The following is a 12,500-nucleotide window of genomic DNA, read 5'->3' on the forward strand; positions in this document are numbered from 1 at the left end:
AAAAAAAATCCTTCCTCGTAAGTAAATTTGCTATCCTGGTCTATTTTTATGTCCTTAATGAGGCCAACGTTTACCTGTGCCCACCTGCCTTCCTTCCTTCCTTCCTTCCTCTTCTCTATCAGCCTTAATTTTTTCCTATATTCCTCCTTTTTTTCTTTCCTTCCTTCCCTCTCCTTTTTTTCTGTATGTCTTCCACTTTTCTCCATTTATAAACCTTCCTTCTTTCCTTCCCTCCCCCCTTTCCTTCTTTCTGGCCCCCCCATTTTCCTTTTAAACTTGCCTTTCTTCTTTTTTTTCCCTCCTCTCTTTCCCTACTTCCCTTCTCCTTTACACTTTCCTTCCTTCCTTCTTTTCTCATCCCTTTCCCCTCTCCTAATCTTTGTCTACATTCCACCTCCTTTTCTCTCCATTTTCCAACACTACATTTGCCTTCCTTACCTCATTTTCAGCCCTTTTCCTTCTCTTTTCTTTTCTCCTCCTGCCTCCCTTCTTCCCTTCCTTCCTTCCTCTCCGACCTCTCCTTACCTCATTCCACTTTCCTGCCTTCGCTCTTTCCTTCTCTCCCTCGCTTCTCCTGCCTATATTACTCTTTCCTTCCTTCTTTCTCTCTCTATTTTGGTCTCTGTTTACTTATGCCCATCTCTCTCTCTCTCTCTCTCTCTCTCTCTCTCTCTCTCTCTCTCTCTCTCTCTCTCTCTCTCTCTCTCTCTCTCTCTCTCTCTCTCTCTCTCTCTCTCTCTCTCTCTCTCTCTCTCTCTCTCTCTCTCTCTCCATCAATTATTAGCGGCCTCAACCTTAAGTCTCTAGCCCCTTGCGTAACCCTACTCGCCTTAGCCTTGTCTTAAAACCCGCACTGGAGGCCTAACTGTATACTTTCCCTTGAGGATTTTTAGATAACTCATAATTAATCTCTTCTGTGAGCGCTAAATATACCCCGCTAGTTTAGTTTGTCTTTATTTTCTCTCCTTTGAAGATTTTTTTTTTACGAGACTCATACTTTGATCTTTTCTGTAAGGCGTTGAAAGTTGTCCATCCCACGTATACTTTTTTTCCTGGAAGGTTTTAATGAAATTGGTACTCTACATTACCCTTTTGTTTCCTTGAGATTACCTGTACTTTCAGACTCATTACCTGTCATTTCCTCACCTCTTACCTGTCAACACCATCCATGTTTTTTTATATTCTTTACGAAGTTCTTATCGTCCCTTCGTTTTCGATACTAATTTAATCTACACCTTCTGAAGTCTATGCTTTTTTCACTCTTTCTCTACCCGCCATCGAGTCAATCTATGCCTTCTTAAGCTTTTCATTACTTTATAACCTTTTTTTTTATCCCTTTAAGTCTTCTGTGTCTTTGTTTCTCTTCATCACCCTCTCTTTGTCCTCTGCTGAAGCCATCTGTGTGCTCCTAGGCCTTTACATTATTCGATCTCCCTTTCTTTACCTCCTATCTTTATTTCTTTAAGCCTTTCCATTTTCTTTATTTCTCTTCGTTGGCCTTTGTCTTCTAAATCCTTTCTATCTCTTTATTACCTTTCCCTCTTCTATTTTTCCTGTTATATATTTACTCGTCATTTCATTCACCTTCTCACTCTTCCTTCACCCTAACATTACTCAGTCTATGTGCCTTTTCATCCCTTTATCACCCTTACTTCTTCTTTACTTCCGTCATTTATATTTTCTCCTCTTTCCGTCTACTTTTTCATTCTCAAATCAATTAATAAATGAGCCTTTTCGTCCTTTAATTCACCCTTTCTTATTCTTTACTTTGCTCATATATATTTTCCAGTCTTTCCATCTACCTTTTTCACTCTTCTTTTACCTTCAAATTACCCAATCAATACTAACTTCAGCCCTTCCACCCTTTACTTTCACTCTACTTAACCAATCAATACTTCGTAACCTTTTACCTCTAATGTCAACGTTCTATTACTCTTTTTCCCTCCCTTAATATTTTCTCAAGTCATTCCATCACTTCCACACCTTCCTTTTACCTTCCCTGCGCCTTTACCATCAATGTCACCCTTCTGTACCCCTTTCACCCCCTTAATGACCTTACCTGCCGCTCCTTCACCTTTCCATCGCCCTCACCTGACCAGCGACACGCCCGCCTCCTGCTCGATCTTCCTCCACATGCCGAAGGAGTCCGCCATGAGTGCAGTGAGTTGCGGAACGCCGTAGTTGGCCAGTCGAATAATGCGCGTCTGCCCGTGACTGCTGCCGCGGGAGTGTGGGAGCGGGAACTGCGAGGGAAGGGAGAGAGTGAGAGAGAGAGGGAGAGGGAGAGATGGAGGAAGGGAGAGAGAGGGAGAAACTTGGAGGTGGTGGTTGTGGTGGTGATGGGAAAGAAAGATAAGGAGGAGGAGGAAGAGAATAAGAGTAGGAATATGAGGCTGAATGATGATGCTAATGGTGATGTGGTAGTAGTAGTAGTAGTAGTAGTAACATAAGTAGTAGTAGTAGTAGTCAGACAACCCTTCACAGTTCTCCTCAGCATAATTAGCACTTCCTTTTACCCGTTTTCATCTACTTTCTCCTCTCCCCTTCGTTTCCCTTTCACCTGTCCCCTCCTTTCTACCTTTCCTTACCTTGCTACTCCCCTCTCGTCCTTTCTTCGACTTTCCTCTTTCTTAATTACTACTTCCTTTTTATTCCAATCAGCACTATCCGCTTTCCCTTTCCTTCACCTTTCTTTCCCCTGTACACTCTTATTTACCTTTCTTCTTTGTTTTTCTCTTACTTAATTAGTCCTTTTAATTCGCTTTTGCAATCTCCGCTTCACTTCAATTCACCTTTCTTTAACTGGTCATCATTTTTCGCCTTTTATTTTACTTCTATCATCATATTTACCTTTCTTATGCTTTTACTTCTGTTTCCGCTCACATTTTCCTATTCTCTTCCCTTTATCTTTCTTCCCTTAGCCTTCCCCCATCATTTCATTTTTTTCTTTACACTCTTAACTTTCCCATTTCTTCCCCGTAACCCCGTCTACCCTAGCTGTACTTTCCCCTTCCCCTTCTTATACCTGTGCATTCTCTCTCTCTCTCTCTCTCTCTCTCTCTCTCTCTCTCTCTCTCTCTCTCTCTCTCTCTCTCTCTCTCTCTCTCTCTCTCTCTCTCTCTCTCTCTCTCTCTCTCTCTCTCTCTCTCTCTCTCTTTCTCACCTGACACTCACCTCGTCTTCCTTCTTCACCTTTCCTTCTTTCCTTACTTCTATCCATTTCTGTACATTTTGATTCCTTTCCTTTCACCTTCCTTCGCCTAGTCCTCCTCCAACACCTTTCTTTCCGCTTTCTCTTAAACTTATACTTCTTCACCTTAACCCTCCAATTTACCTGTACTTCCCCCTTCACCGTCCTTCATCTGTACACTCTCTCCTCGCGCCTCCCACTCACCTGCTCCAAGAGAATAGTGTCCTGCCCCGCTTTGGCCAGGTGGTAGGCGGCGCTGCTCCCGTGCACTCCCCCGCCCACCACCACCGTCGCCGCCCTCAGCACTGCAACACAACGAACGAGATTAGTGTAAGCGTGTTCACTAGCGCACGAATCATAAGTCTAGCCAACTACGACGTCCCACAACTCACTGCACTCATGGAGGACTACTTCGGCATGTGGAGGAAGACTGAGAAGGAGGCTGGTGTGTCGCTGATCAGGTAAGTGAAGGTAAGGTGAAGGAACGGCAGGTAAGGTGTGAGAGGTGTACAGATAGGTGACATTGATGGTTCAGGCTTAGGAGAGGTAAAAGGAAGGTGCAGGAGTGATGGATTGGCTTGAGAAAACATTTAGGGAGGGATAACGAGGTAATAGAAAGGTGACATTAAAGGTTAAGCTTAAAAACTATTGATTGGTTACTTACAGTGAAAGGAAAGGGTGATAAAAAGGAGGGAAGGCTTATGTTAATATTGATTGGATAATCTAAGAAAGAAAAAAAGAATGAACAAGGGAATGGAAAGACAAGAAAGCATATATGGGGGAAGAAAAGAAGAGGAAAGGGTGATACAAGGTCGAAAGGCTCACTGATTTGGTAATTTGGGAAGGGAAAGGTAGATGAAAAGACGAGAAAATGGAGGTAAGGGAAGTAAAGAAGAGGAAGAGTGATAAAAGGACGAAGGGGCACAGAGGTTCAGTGATATGAGGGTAAAGGGAAGTGAAAAGGTGAATGGGACGACGAAAAAATATAGATAACTGATACCACTGCGTCGGACTCCCTTCACAGTTCACTGGGATGAGATGAAACCGATAAGCCAACCTATCATCGACATTACTATTCAAGCCACACTTCATTAGCCACACTTCATTACAACACTCCACTAGAACTTAATTAATTGCAACAGGACAAACGTAGAAACACGTCCGTACGCGTCCAATCCTGAATGCTTATGCGAAGAGAGGCTGCTGGAAGGGAAGCGGAGAGTGGTACGAATGGGAGTATGAAGAAGAAAAATAAGTGTTAGTTAAGGAAGAAGTCGATTCCTGCAGGGTTTTTTTTACAATACAGGAAGCAGCTGAAGGGGAAAAATAAGTAAAATGAAAAAGTCCGCCAGCACTGCTCCTAAAAAAGAAAGTTATAGGAGTCAGGCTGCAATTATGGCATCTATGACTACGATTATAGGTTAGGTTAGGTTAGGTTAGGTTAAATTAGGTTAGACGGTCGTATTATAAGACATTTCGCCGCCCAAGAGCACGTATTTGACAAGGCTTTCGTGGGAGTTGTGGGCATTTCCAGTAGTAGTTTTATGACCCTGGTGGTAGTTTGACCCTTCTTCTGTACCATGAACCTGAAGAAACACTCATTAGAACCCGACTGCCCCCTCTATGGCGATTATAAATAGCTGATGTGAGAAGCGAAATGTCTTATAATACAGACCTATATGAGATTTAGAACACGAATACGACGTGATTATGGCTGATACATACACATGGCGAGAGGTCAGGGCTTAGATCAACTCCTTGGGGTAATCCAACACGGTGACCGACTGAACATGTCAACTACGCGACGACGACCTGTGCTTTGCTTCACTCTGGTGTCACGGGAAGCACCAAGGCGCCTCCAACCCCTCGAGTCATCAAAACCTGTCGCCCGCCACATGTCTGATTTACACTTTCCACCGCGTTATCAAATTGCGATTAAATATGACTTCACCACCACCACCGCTGCTGCTGCTTGTTCTCGCTTTTTCTTTCTTTTTCTTTCTTCCATCCCCTGTTCCTCTCTTTCTTTCTTTCTCTCATCCCATGTTTCTCTCTCTTTTTCTTTCTTTCATCCGCTGTTTCTCTCTTTCTTTCTTTCTCTCATCCCATGTTTCTCTCTCTTTTTCTTTCTTTCATCCGCTGTTTCTCTCTTTCTTTCTTTCTCTCATCCCATGTTTCTCTCTCATTTTCTTTCTTTCATCCGCTGTTTCTCTCTTTCTTTCTTTCTCTCATCCCATGTTTCTCTCTCATTTTCTTTCTTTCACCCGCTGTTTCTCTCTTTCTTTCTTTCTCTCATCCCATGTTTCTCTCTCTCTTTCTTTCAGCCCATGTTTCTTTCTCTTTTTCTTTCTCTCATCCCATGTTTCTCTCTCTCTTTCTTTCATCCCATGTTTCTTTCTCTTTTTCTTTCTTTCATCCGCTGTTTCTCTCTCTTTCTCTCTTTCATGTGCTACTTCTCTTTCTTTCTCTCTTTCTTTCATCCGCTGCTTTTCTTTCCTTTTCTCTTTCTTTCATTCGTTGCTTCCTTCTCTCTCTCTCTCTCTCTCTCTCTCTCTCTCTCTCTCTCTCTCTCTCTCTCTCTCTCTCTCTCTCTCTCTCTCTCTCTCTCTCTCTCTCTCTCTCTCTCTCTCTCTCTCTCTCTCTCTCTCTCTCTCTCTCTCTCTCTCTCTCTCTCTCTCTCATCCACAGCTGAAGCCGATGTGAGCGTCAGATGTAGGTTAAGTAGCGTCAACACTTTTAACGCTACGAGGAACGCAAATTCAAAGCATCCCTACACAGATCATTACCACCACCACCACCACCGCCACTCGCAACACCGCAACACAAGGAAGCAATTAAGGAGCGCAAGATAAAAGAAGTTAGGTGTAATTATAACTTGTAACACTAACACCTTCACTCCCATCACCACAGCCCTCAACTACAACACTACAACGCAAGCGGAGTTATGTCCAATCCACTCGATCCACTGTCCATCCGAAATTGACCTCCACTTGAAATTAACCTCCATCCGAAATTGACCTCCACCCGAAATTGACCTCCACTTGAAATTGACCTCCACCTGAAATTGAACTCCACCTGAAATTGACCTCCACTTGAAAATGACCTCCATATGAAATTGATCTCCACCCGAAAATGGCCGCCACCCGAAATTGACCTCAACTTGAAAATGACCTCACCATGAAATTGACCTCCATCCGAAATTGACCTCCAACCGAAATTGACCTCCACTTGAAACTGACCCCTACCCGAAACTGACCTCCACCCGAAATCGACCTCGACCCGGAACTGACCTCCACCTGAAACTGATCTTTCTTTTGGCCACTCCTCTATAAACTCTTCTATAGGGGCAGTGATTAGCGGACTTTTGTTTCCTCGCTTATTTTTTCTTTGCTCTTGAGCTGCTTACTTTACTGTCAAATAATCATGATCCTTATCACTAATAACACTAATAGTTAAAGACCACCACCACCATCACCACCACCACCACCAACCACAACACTGCCATACAACTCAGTAAGATAGGTGTAAAAAATGTAAGGGCGGGAGTCACTACATATTCTTTTAGGCAGCCAAATACTAGGGAGGGTCACTGCATTCCTTAAACCACTATCACCACCACCATCACCACCACCAACAACACTACAACATCAACACCATGAAAAAAACACCACAACCATTACTACCACTACCAACACGGAAAGAGAAACGAATACCACCACTACTAAAACTACCATCACTACTACCACTGTTACCACCACTAAAGCAACAACAAGAACAGCAACAAGCGAACATCAAGAAACTGTCGAAAAAAGATGATAAGTGGGAGGGAGAAAGGAAGTGGCCATCAATCTTCGTCACTTAATAATAACACAATCATTAACCCCTTCCCCTCCTCCTCCTCCTCCTCCTCGTATGGACAGACTCATCATCTTCCTCCTCCTATAGAAGACAATATACACTCTTCCTTCATTTCTAAGGAGGATCGAAAAAGGAAGGATGGAGGGAGAAGAAAAGAGAAGAGAAGAGAAGAGAAGAGGAGAGAGAGAGAGAGAGAGAGAGAGAGGGGGGGGGGGGCTACACAACTCATAAATCTGCCTCCAGTATATTCTTTTTCCTGGCTTGCTCTCTTTCCTCTTCTCTCCCTCATCCAGACTTGACGGTTCTCTCTCTCTCTCTCTCTCTCTCTCTCTCTCTCTCTCTCTCTCTCTCTCTCTCTCTCTCTCTCTCTCTCTCTCTCTCTCTCTCTCTCTCTCTCTCTCTCTCTCTCTCTCTCTCTCTCTCTCTCTCTCTCTCTCTCTCTCTCTCTCTCTCTCTCTCTCTGCTTTCAATCTTAACTTCCCTATCGTATTAAATATTAACCTCTGCGTCTAAGTCTGTATAGTAACAACAACAACAACAAAAACGACAGACAAATCTTTATATATATCAATACGCACCTAGTACTTAAGATGCGCATCACTTCACACAAACAGAAACAACCTAACTTAATTTCTTAACTCAGTATATCACTTTGTTTTTGTGCCAGCTAATTCCTCGGTGGGCCTATGTCGATCTTTTCCTTTTGGTTTTGTGAGCTAAAACGAATTTATTATTTTTCATTTCTTTATAATTTTTACCCTTTTACTTTTCTCTCTCTCAACTCTTTTCTTCCTTGTTTTATAACGACGGTAGGATTTTTTTTTGTATATATATTCTCGTGTTTATAAATTTTCTTTACCTCTTTTTTATTTTTCTTTCAAGATTCATGTTTTCTCATTTCTTTTCAATTTTCATAAATTTACTTTCCTCTCTTAATTCTTTCTTCTTTGATTTTTAACGAAGGAAGCATTTTTTATATACATATTCTAGTGTTAAAAATTTTCTGTCCATCTTTTTTAATATTTCCTCCAAGATTCATGTTTTCTCTTATTTTTCATCAGTTTTCATACTTTCATTTTTCTCTCTTAATTCTTTTTTATATACATATTCTCTTGCTTACAATTATTCTGTACATTTTTTTTAAATATTTTCAACAAGTCATGTTTTCTTTCCCTTTGTTTTCTTTTTTTAATAATTCGCCTCGACGAGCGTGGAGAGTAAAGGAGAGGAGGAGAGAATACCGGGTTCTTTTTCATCCTGTTCTTCGTTTTCTCTCTCTCTCCCTCCCTCCCTCTTTCTCACCCTCGCTCATTCATTCTCCCCTTCCACTAAGGCTTTCTTCACTTCTCTTCTCGCACTCCCCACCACGTCTCGTTTTTGTTTTATTTTTAATTCAGCATCTCAATTATACTCATCTTCAAACTGTCTCTCTTTGAATATGTTTCTTTCCAACACTAATTCCCCTCCTCCTCATACTGTTCCTCCTCTTCTACCTTTTTCTTTTTCTCTTCATCTTGCTTCTTCTTCAACATCTTATTCTTTTCCTCCTCTTCCTCTTTCCTATATTTTTGTATCTCTCTTTTTTGCTTTCCATTCTTCATTGTCTTTATCGTAATTTTAGCTTCCTCTTCCTTCTGTGTGTGTGTGTGTGTGTGTGTGTGTGTGTGTGTGTGTGTGTGTGTGTGTGTGTGTATGTATGTATGTATGTATGTATGTATGTGTATATATATATATATATATATATATATATATATATATATATATATATATATATATATATATATATATATATATATATATATATATATATATATATATATATATATATATCTATATATATATATATATATATATATATATATATATATATATATATATATATATATGTGTGTATCTATGTATGTATGCTTGTTTGTATGTGTGTGTGTGTGTGTGTGTGTGTGTGTGTGTGTGTATGTATGTATGTATGTATGTATTTATGTGTATGCTTGTTTGTGTTTGTGTTGTGCGTGTGTGTTGTGTAGGAGTGTGTAGGGGGGAGGGGAGGGGGGAGGATGAGGAGGCCGACGCAGGGGAGTTACACCGGGGGGGAAGGATAGGGAAGATGAAAGGGGAAGGATGGGGAGGCTGACGTTGGGGAGTCATGTCGGGGGTGAAGGATGGGTGAGGGGGAAGGATAAGAATGGGGAGGCCGACGCAGGGGAGTTACGCCGGGGGGAAGGATGGGGAGGGGAAAGGGGAAGGAGGTTGCGCGCATTTTTTATACAATTTTTCTTGGTATGGCTTTTCCCATTGCAGAGCAGAGCGCGTCTTTTATGCCATGAGTTAGTTCGTCGGCGACTTCTGTTACGAAGCTCAGCGCATCTGATAGACCACTGGTTATATCGTTGCTGGCTCCTTAAATGATCAGATTCACCTCTTCGTTTATACCAGGGGTCCTCAACCTTTTTGATCTTATGTACCCCTTCAAGTTTTTCAGTGTTGGTCACGTGCCCCTAACTCAGAATGCAGTACCAAGAAGGTTAAAAAGAAATACATGGTTGCACACACACACTCCCTTGTGCCGGCACACACACACACAGTGTGTGTGCCGGCACAAGGGAGTGTGTGTGCCGGTACAAGGGAGTGTGTGTGTCGGTACAAGGGAGTGTGTGTGCCGGCACATGGGAGTGTGTGTGCCGGTACAAGGGAGTGTGTGTGTCGGTACAAGGGAGTGTGTGTGCCGGTACAAGGGAGTGTGTGTGTCGGTACAAGGGAGTGTGTGTGTCGGTACAAGGGAGTGTGTGTGCCGGTACAAGGGAGTGTGTGTGCCGGTACAAGGGAGTGTGTGTGTCGGTACAAGGGAGTGTGTGTCGGCACAAGGGAGTGTGTGTGTGCCGGCACAAGGGCGTGGGTGGGCCGGTACAAGGGAGTGGGTGGGCCGGCACAAGGGAGTGTGTGTGCCGGTACAAGGGAGTGTGTGTGCCGGCACAAGGGAGTGTGTGTGCCGGTACAAGGGAGTGTGTGTGTCGGTACAAGGGAGTGTGTGTGTCGGTACAAGGGAGTGTGTGTGCCGGTACAAGGGAGTGTGTGTGCCGGTACAAGGGAGTGTGTGTGCCGGTACAAGGGAGTGTGTGTGCCGGTACAAGGGAGTGTGTGTGTCGGTACAAGGGAGTGTGTGTGCCGGCACAAGGGAGTGTGTGTGTCGGTACAAGGGAGTGTGTGTGCCGGTACAAGGGAGTGTGTGTGCCGGTACAAGGGAGTGTGTGTGTCGGTACAAGGGAGTGTGTGTGTCGGTACAAGGGAGTGTGTGTGCCGGTACAAGGGAGTGTGTGTAACAGGGGTGTGTGCCAGGTACAGGGGTGTGTGTGCCAGTACAGGAGTGTGTGTGCCGGTATCAGGGAGTGTGTGTGTCGGTACAAGGGAGTGTGTGTGCCGGCACAAGGGAGTGTGTGTGTCGGTACAAGGGAGTGTGTGTGTCGGTACAAGGGAGTGTGTGTGCCGGCACATGGAGTGTGTGTGCCGGCACAAGGGAGTGTGTGTGTCGGTACAAGGGAGTGTGTGTGCCGGTACAAGGGAGTGTGTGTGCCGGCACAAGGGAGTGTGTGTGCCGGCACAAGGGAGTGTGTGTGCCGGTACAAGGGAGTGTGTGTGCCGGCACAAGGGAGTGTGTGTGCCGGCACAAGGGAGTGTGTGTGTCGGTACAAGGGAGTGTGTGTGTCGGTACAAGGGAGTGTGTGTGCCGGCACATGGAGTGTGTGTGCCGGCACATGGGAGTGTGTGTGCCGGCACAAGGGAGTGTGTGTGTCGGTACATGGGTGTGTGCCGGCACATGGGTGTGTGTGTGCCGGCACAAGGTGTGTGTGCTACATGGGTGTGTGCCGGCACATGGTGTGTGTGCCGGCACAGGGAGTGTGTGTGCCGGCATGGAGTGTGTGCCGGCACATGGAGTGTGTGTGCCGGCACATGGAGTGTGTGTGCCGGCACAAGGGAGTGTGTGTGCCGGCACATGGAGTGTGTGTGCCGGCACAAGGGAGTGTGTGTGCCGGCACAAGGGAGTGTGTGTGCCGGCACAAGGGAGTGTGTGTGCCGGCACATGGAGTGTGTGTGCCGGCACATGGAGTGTGTGTGCCGGCACATGGGAGTGTGTGTGCCGGCACATGGAGTGTGTGTGCCGGCACATGGGAGTGTGTGTGTGGTGTGTGCCGGCATGTGTGTGTGCCGGCACAGGGAGTGTGTGTGCCGGCACATGGGTGTGTGTGCCGGCACATGGTGTGTGTGTGCCGGCACATGGGTGTGTGTGCCAGCACATGGAGTGTGTGCCGGCACAAGGGATAGAGAGTGTGTGTGCCGGCACAAGGGATAGAGAGTGTGTGTGCCGGCACAAGGGATAGAGAGTGTGTGTGCCGGCACAAGGGATAGAAAGTGTGTGCCGGCACAAGGGATAGAGAGTGTGTGTGCCGGCACATGGAGTGTGTGTGCCGGCACAGGGAGTGTGTGTGCCGGCACAAGGAGTGTGTGTGCCGGCACATGGAGTGTGTGTGCCGGCACATGGAGTGTGTGTGCCGGCACAAGGAGTGTGTGTGCCGGCACATGGAGTGTGTGTGCCGGCACATGGAGTGTGTGTGCCGGCACATGGAGTGTGTGTGCCGGCGCAAGGTGTGTGTGCCGGCACAAGGAGTGTGTGCCGGCACATGGAGTGTGTGTGCCGGCACAGGGTGTGTGTGCCGGCACAAGGGGGTGTGTGTGCCGGCACAGGAGTGTGTGTGCCGGCACATGGGTGTGTGTGCCGGCACAGAGTGTGTGCCGGCACATGGAGTGTGTGTGCCGGCACATGGAGTGTGTGTGCCGGCACAAGGGAGTGTGTGTGCCGGCACATGGAGTGTGTGTGCCGGCACAAGGGAGTGTGTGTGCCGGCACATGGAGTGTGTGTGCCGGCACATGGAGTGTGTGTGCCGGCACAAGGGAGTGTGTGTGCCGGCACACACACTGTAGTGTGAGTGAAATAGAGGGAGAGAATGTTAGAGGACGACCTCCAGTGAAATGGAGGGATAGGGTGCAAGAGTACGTTAGGGAGAGGGGGGAAAGATCTTTGAGAAACTTTGAGCAGGCAAGGAGGGAGTGTATGAATAGAAAGAGATGGAAACTCTTCTGCCGTGGCTATCCTCTGGTGGGAGCTCCTAGGAGCAGGCGTCGATGGGATGATAAACCGTTGCGACAATAAACTAGCGTTGCATACAGTTAGTTGCAGCTGTTAATTAGTAATGGTGATAGTTAAGTTAATGTGTGTGATTGCATAAGAAAAAAATACAAAAAACATATATACAGGGAATTTTCCAATAACTGAATTTGAGCCATTATTTACAGTTTGTAACTATTTACTCACGGTTAAGTGACTGTGTGTGACTAGCATCCCAAGCGTGAAAAAAAAGATAAAGTAGAACTAAAGAAGGTATTGTGTTCCAGTGACTGT

General features: G+C 45.5%; 1 protein-coding gene across 4 annotated transcripts in view; it reads right to left on the minus strand.

Annotated features, from left to right (window-relative positions):
- The window catches only part of LOC127003284 (peroxisomal sarcosine oxidase-like), a 55,278-nt gene that overhangs the window by 14,967 nt on the left and 27,811 nt on the right, over nt 1–12,500 (minus strand). For all 4 annotated transcript variants that reach the window (XM_050869745.1, XM_050869744.1, XM_050869742.1 and 1 more), the window contains 2 exons: nt 3,395–3,495; nt 2,092–2,243 (listed from right to left, as the gene is read on the minus strand). In XM_050869745.1, coding sequence (XP_050725702.1) covers nt 2,092–2,153 — 62 coding nt within the window. In that variant the 5' untranslated portion in view covers nt 2,154–2,243; nt 3,395–3,495. The remainder of the gene's footprint in view (nt 1–2,091; nt 2,244–3,394; nt 3,496–12,500) is intronic.

This window comes from Eriocheir sinensis, chromosome 25, assembly GCF_024679095.1.
Source record: "Eriocheir sinensis breed Jianghai 21 chromosome 25, ASM2467909v1, whole genome shotgun sequence".
Classification (NCBI taxonomy): domain Eukaryota; kingdom Metazoa; phylum Arthropoda; class Malacostraca; order Decapoda; family Varunidae; genus Eriocheir; species Eriocheir sinensis.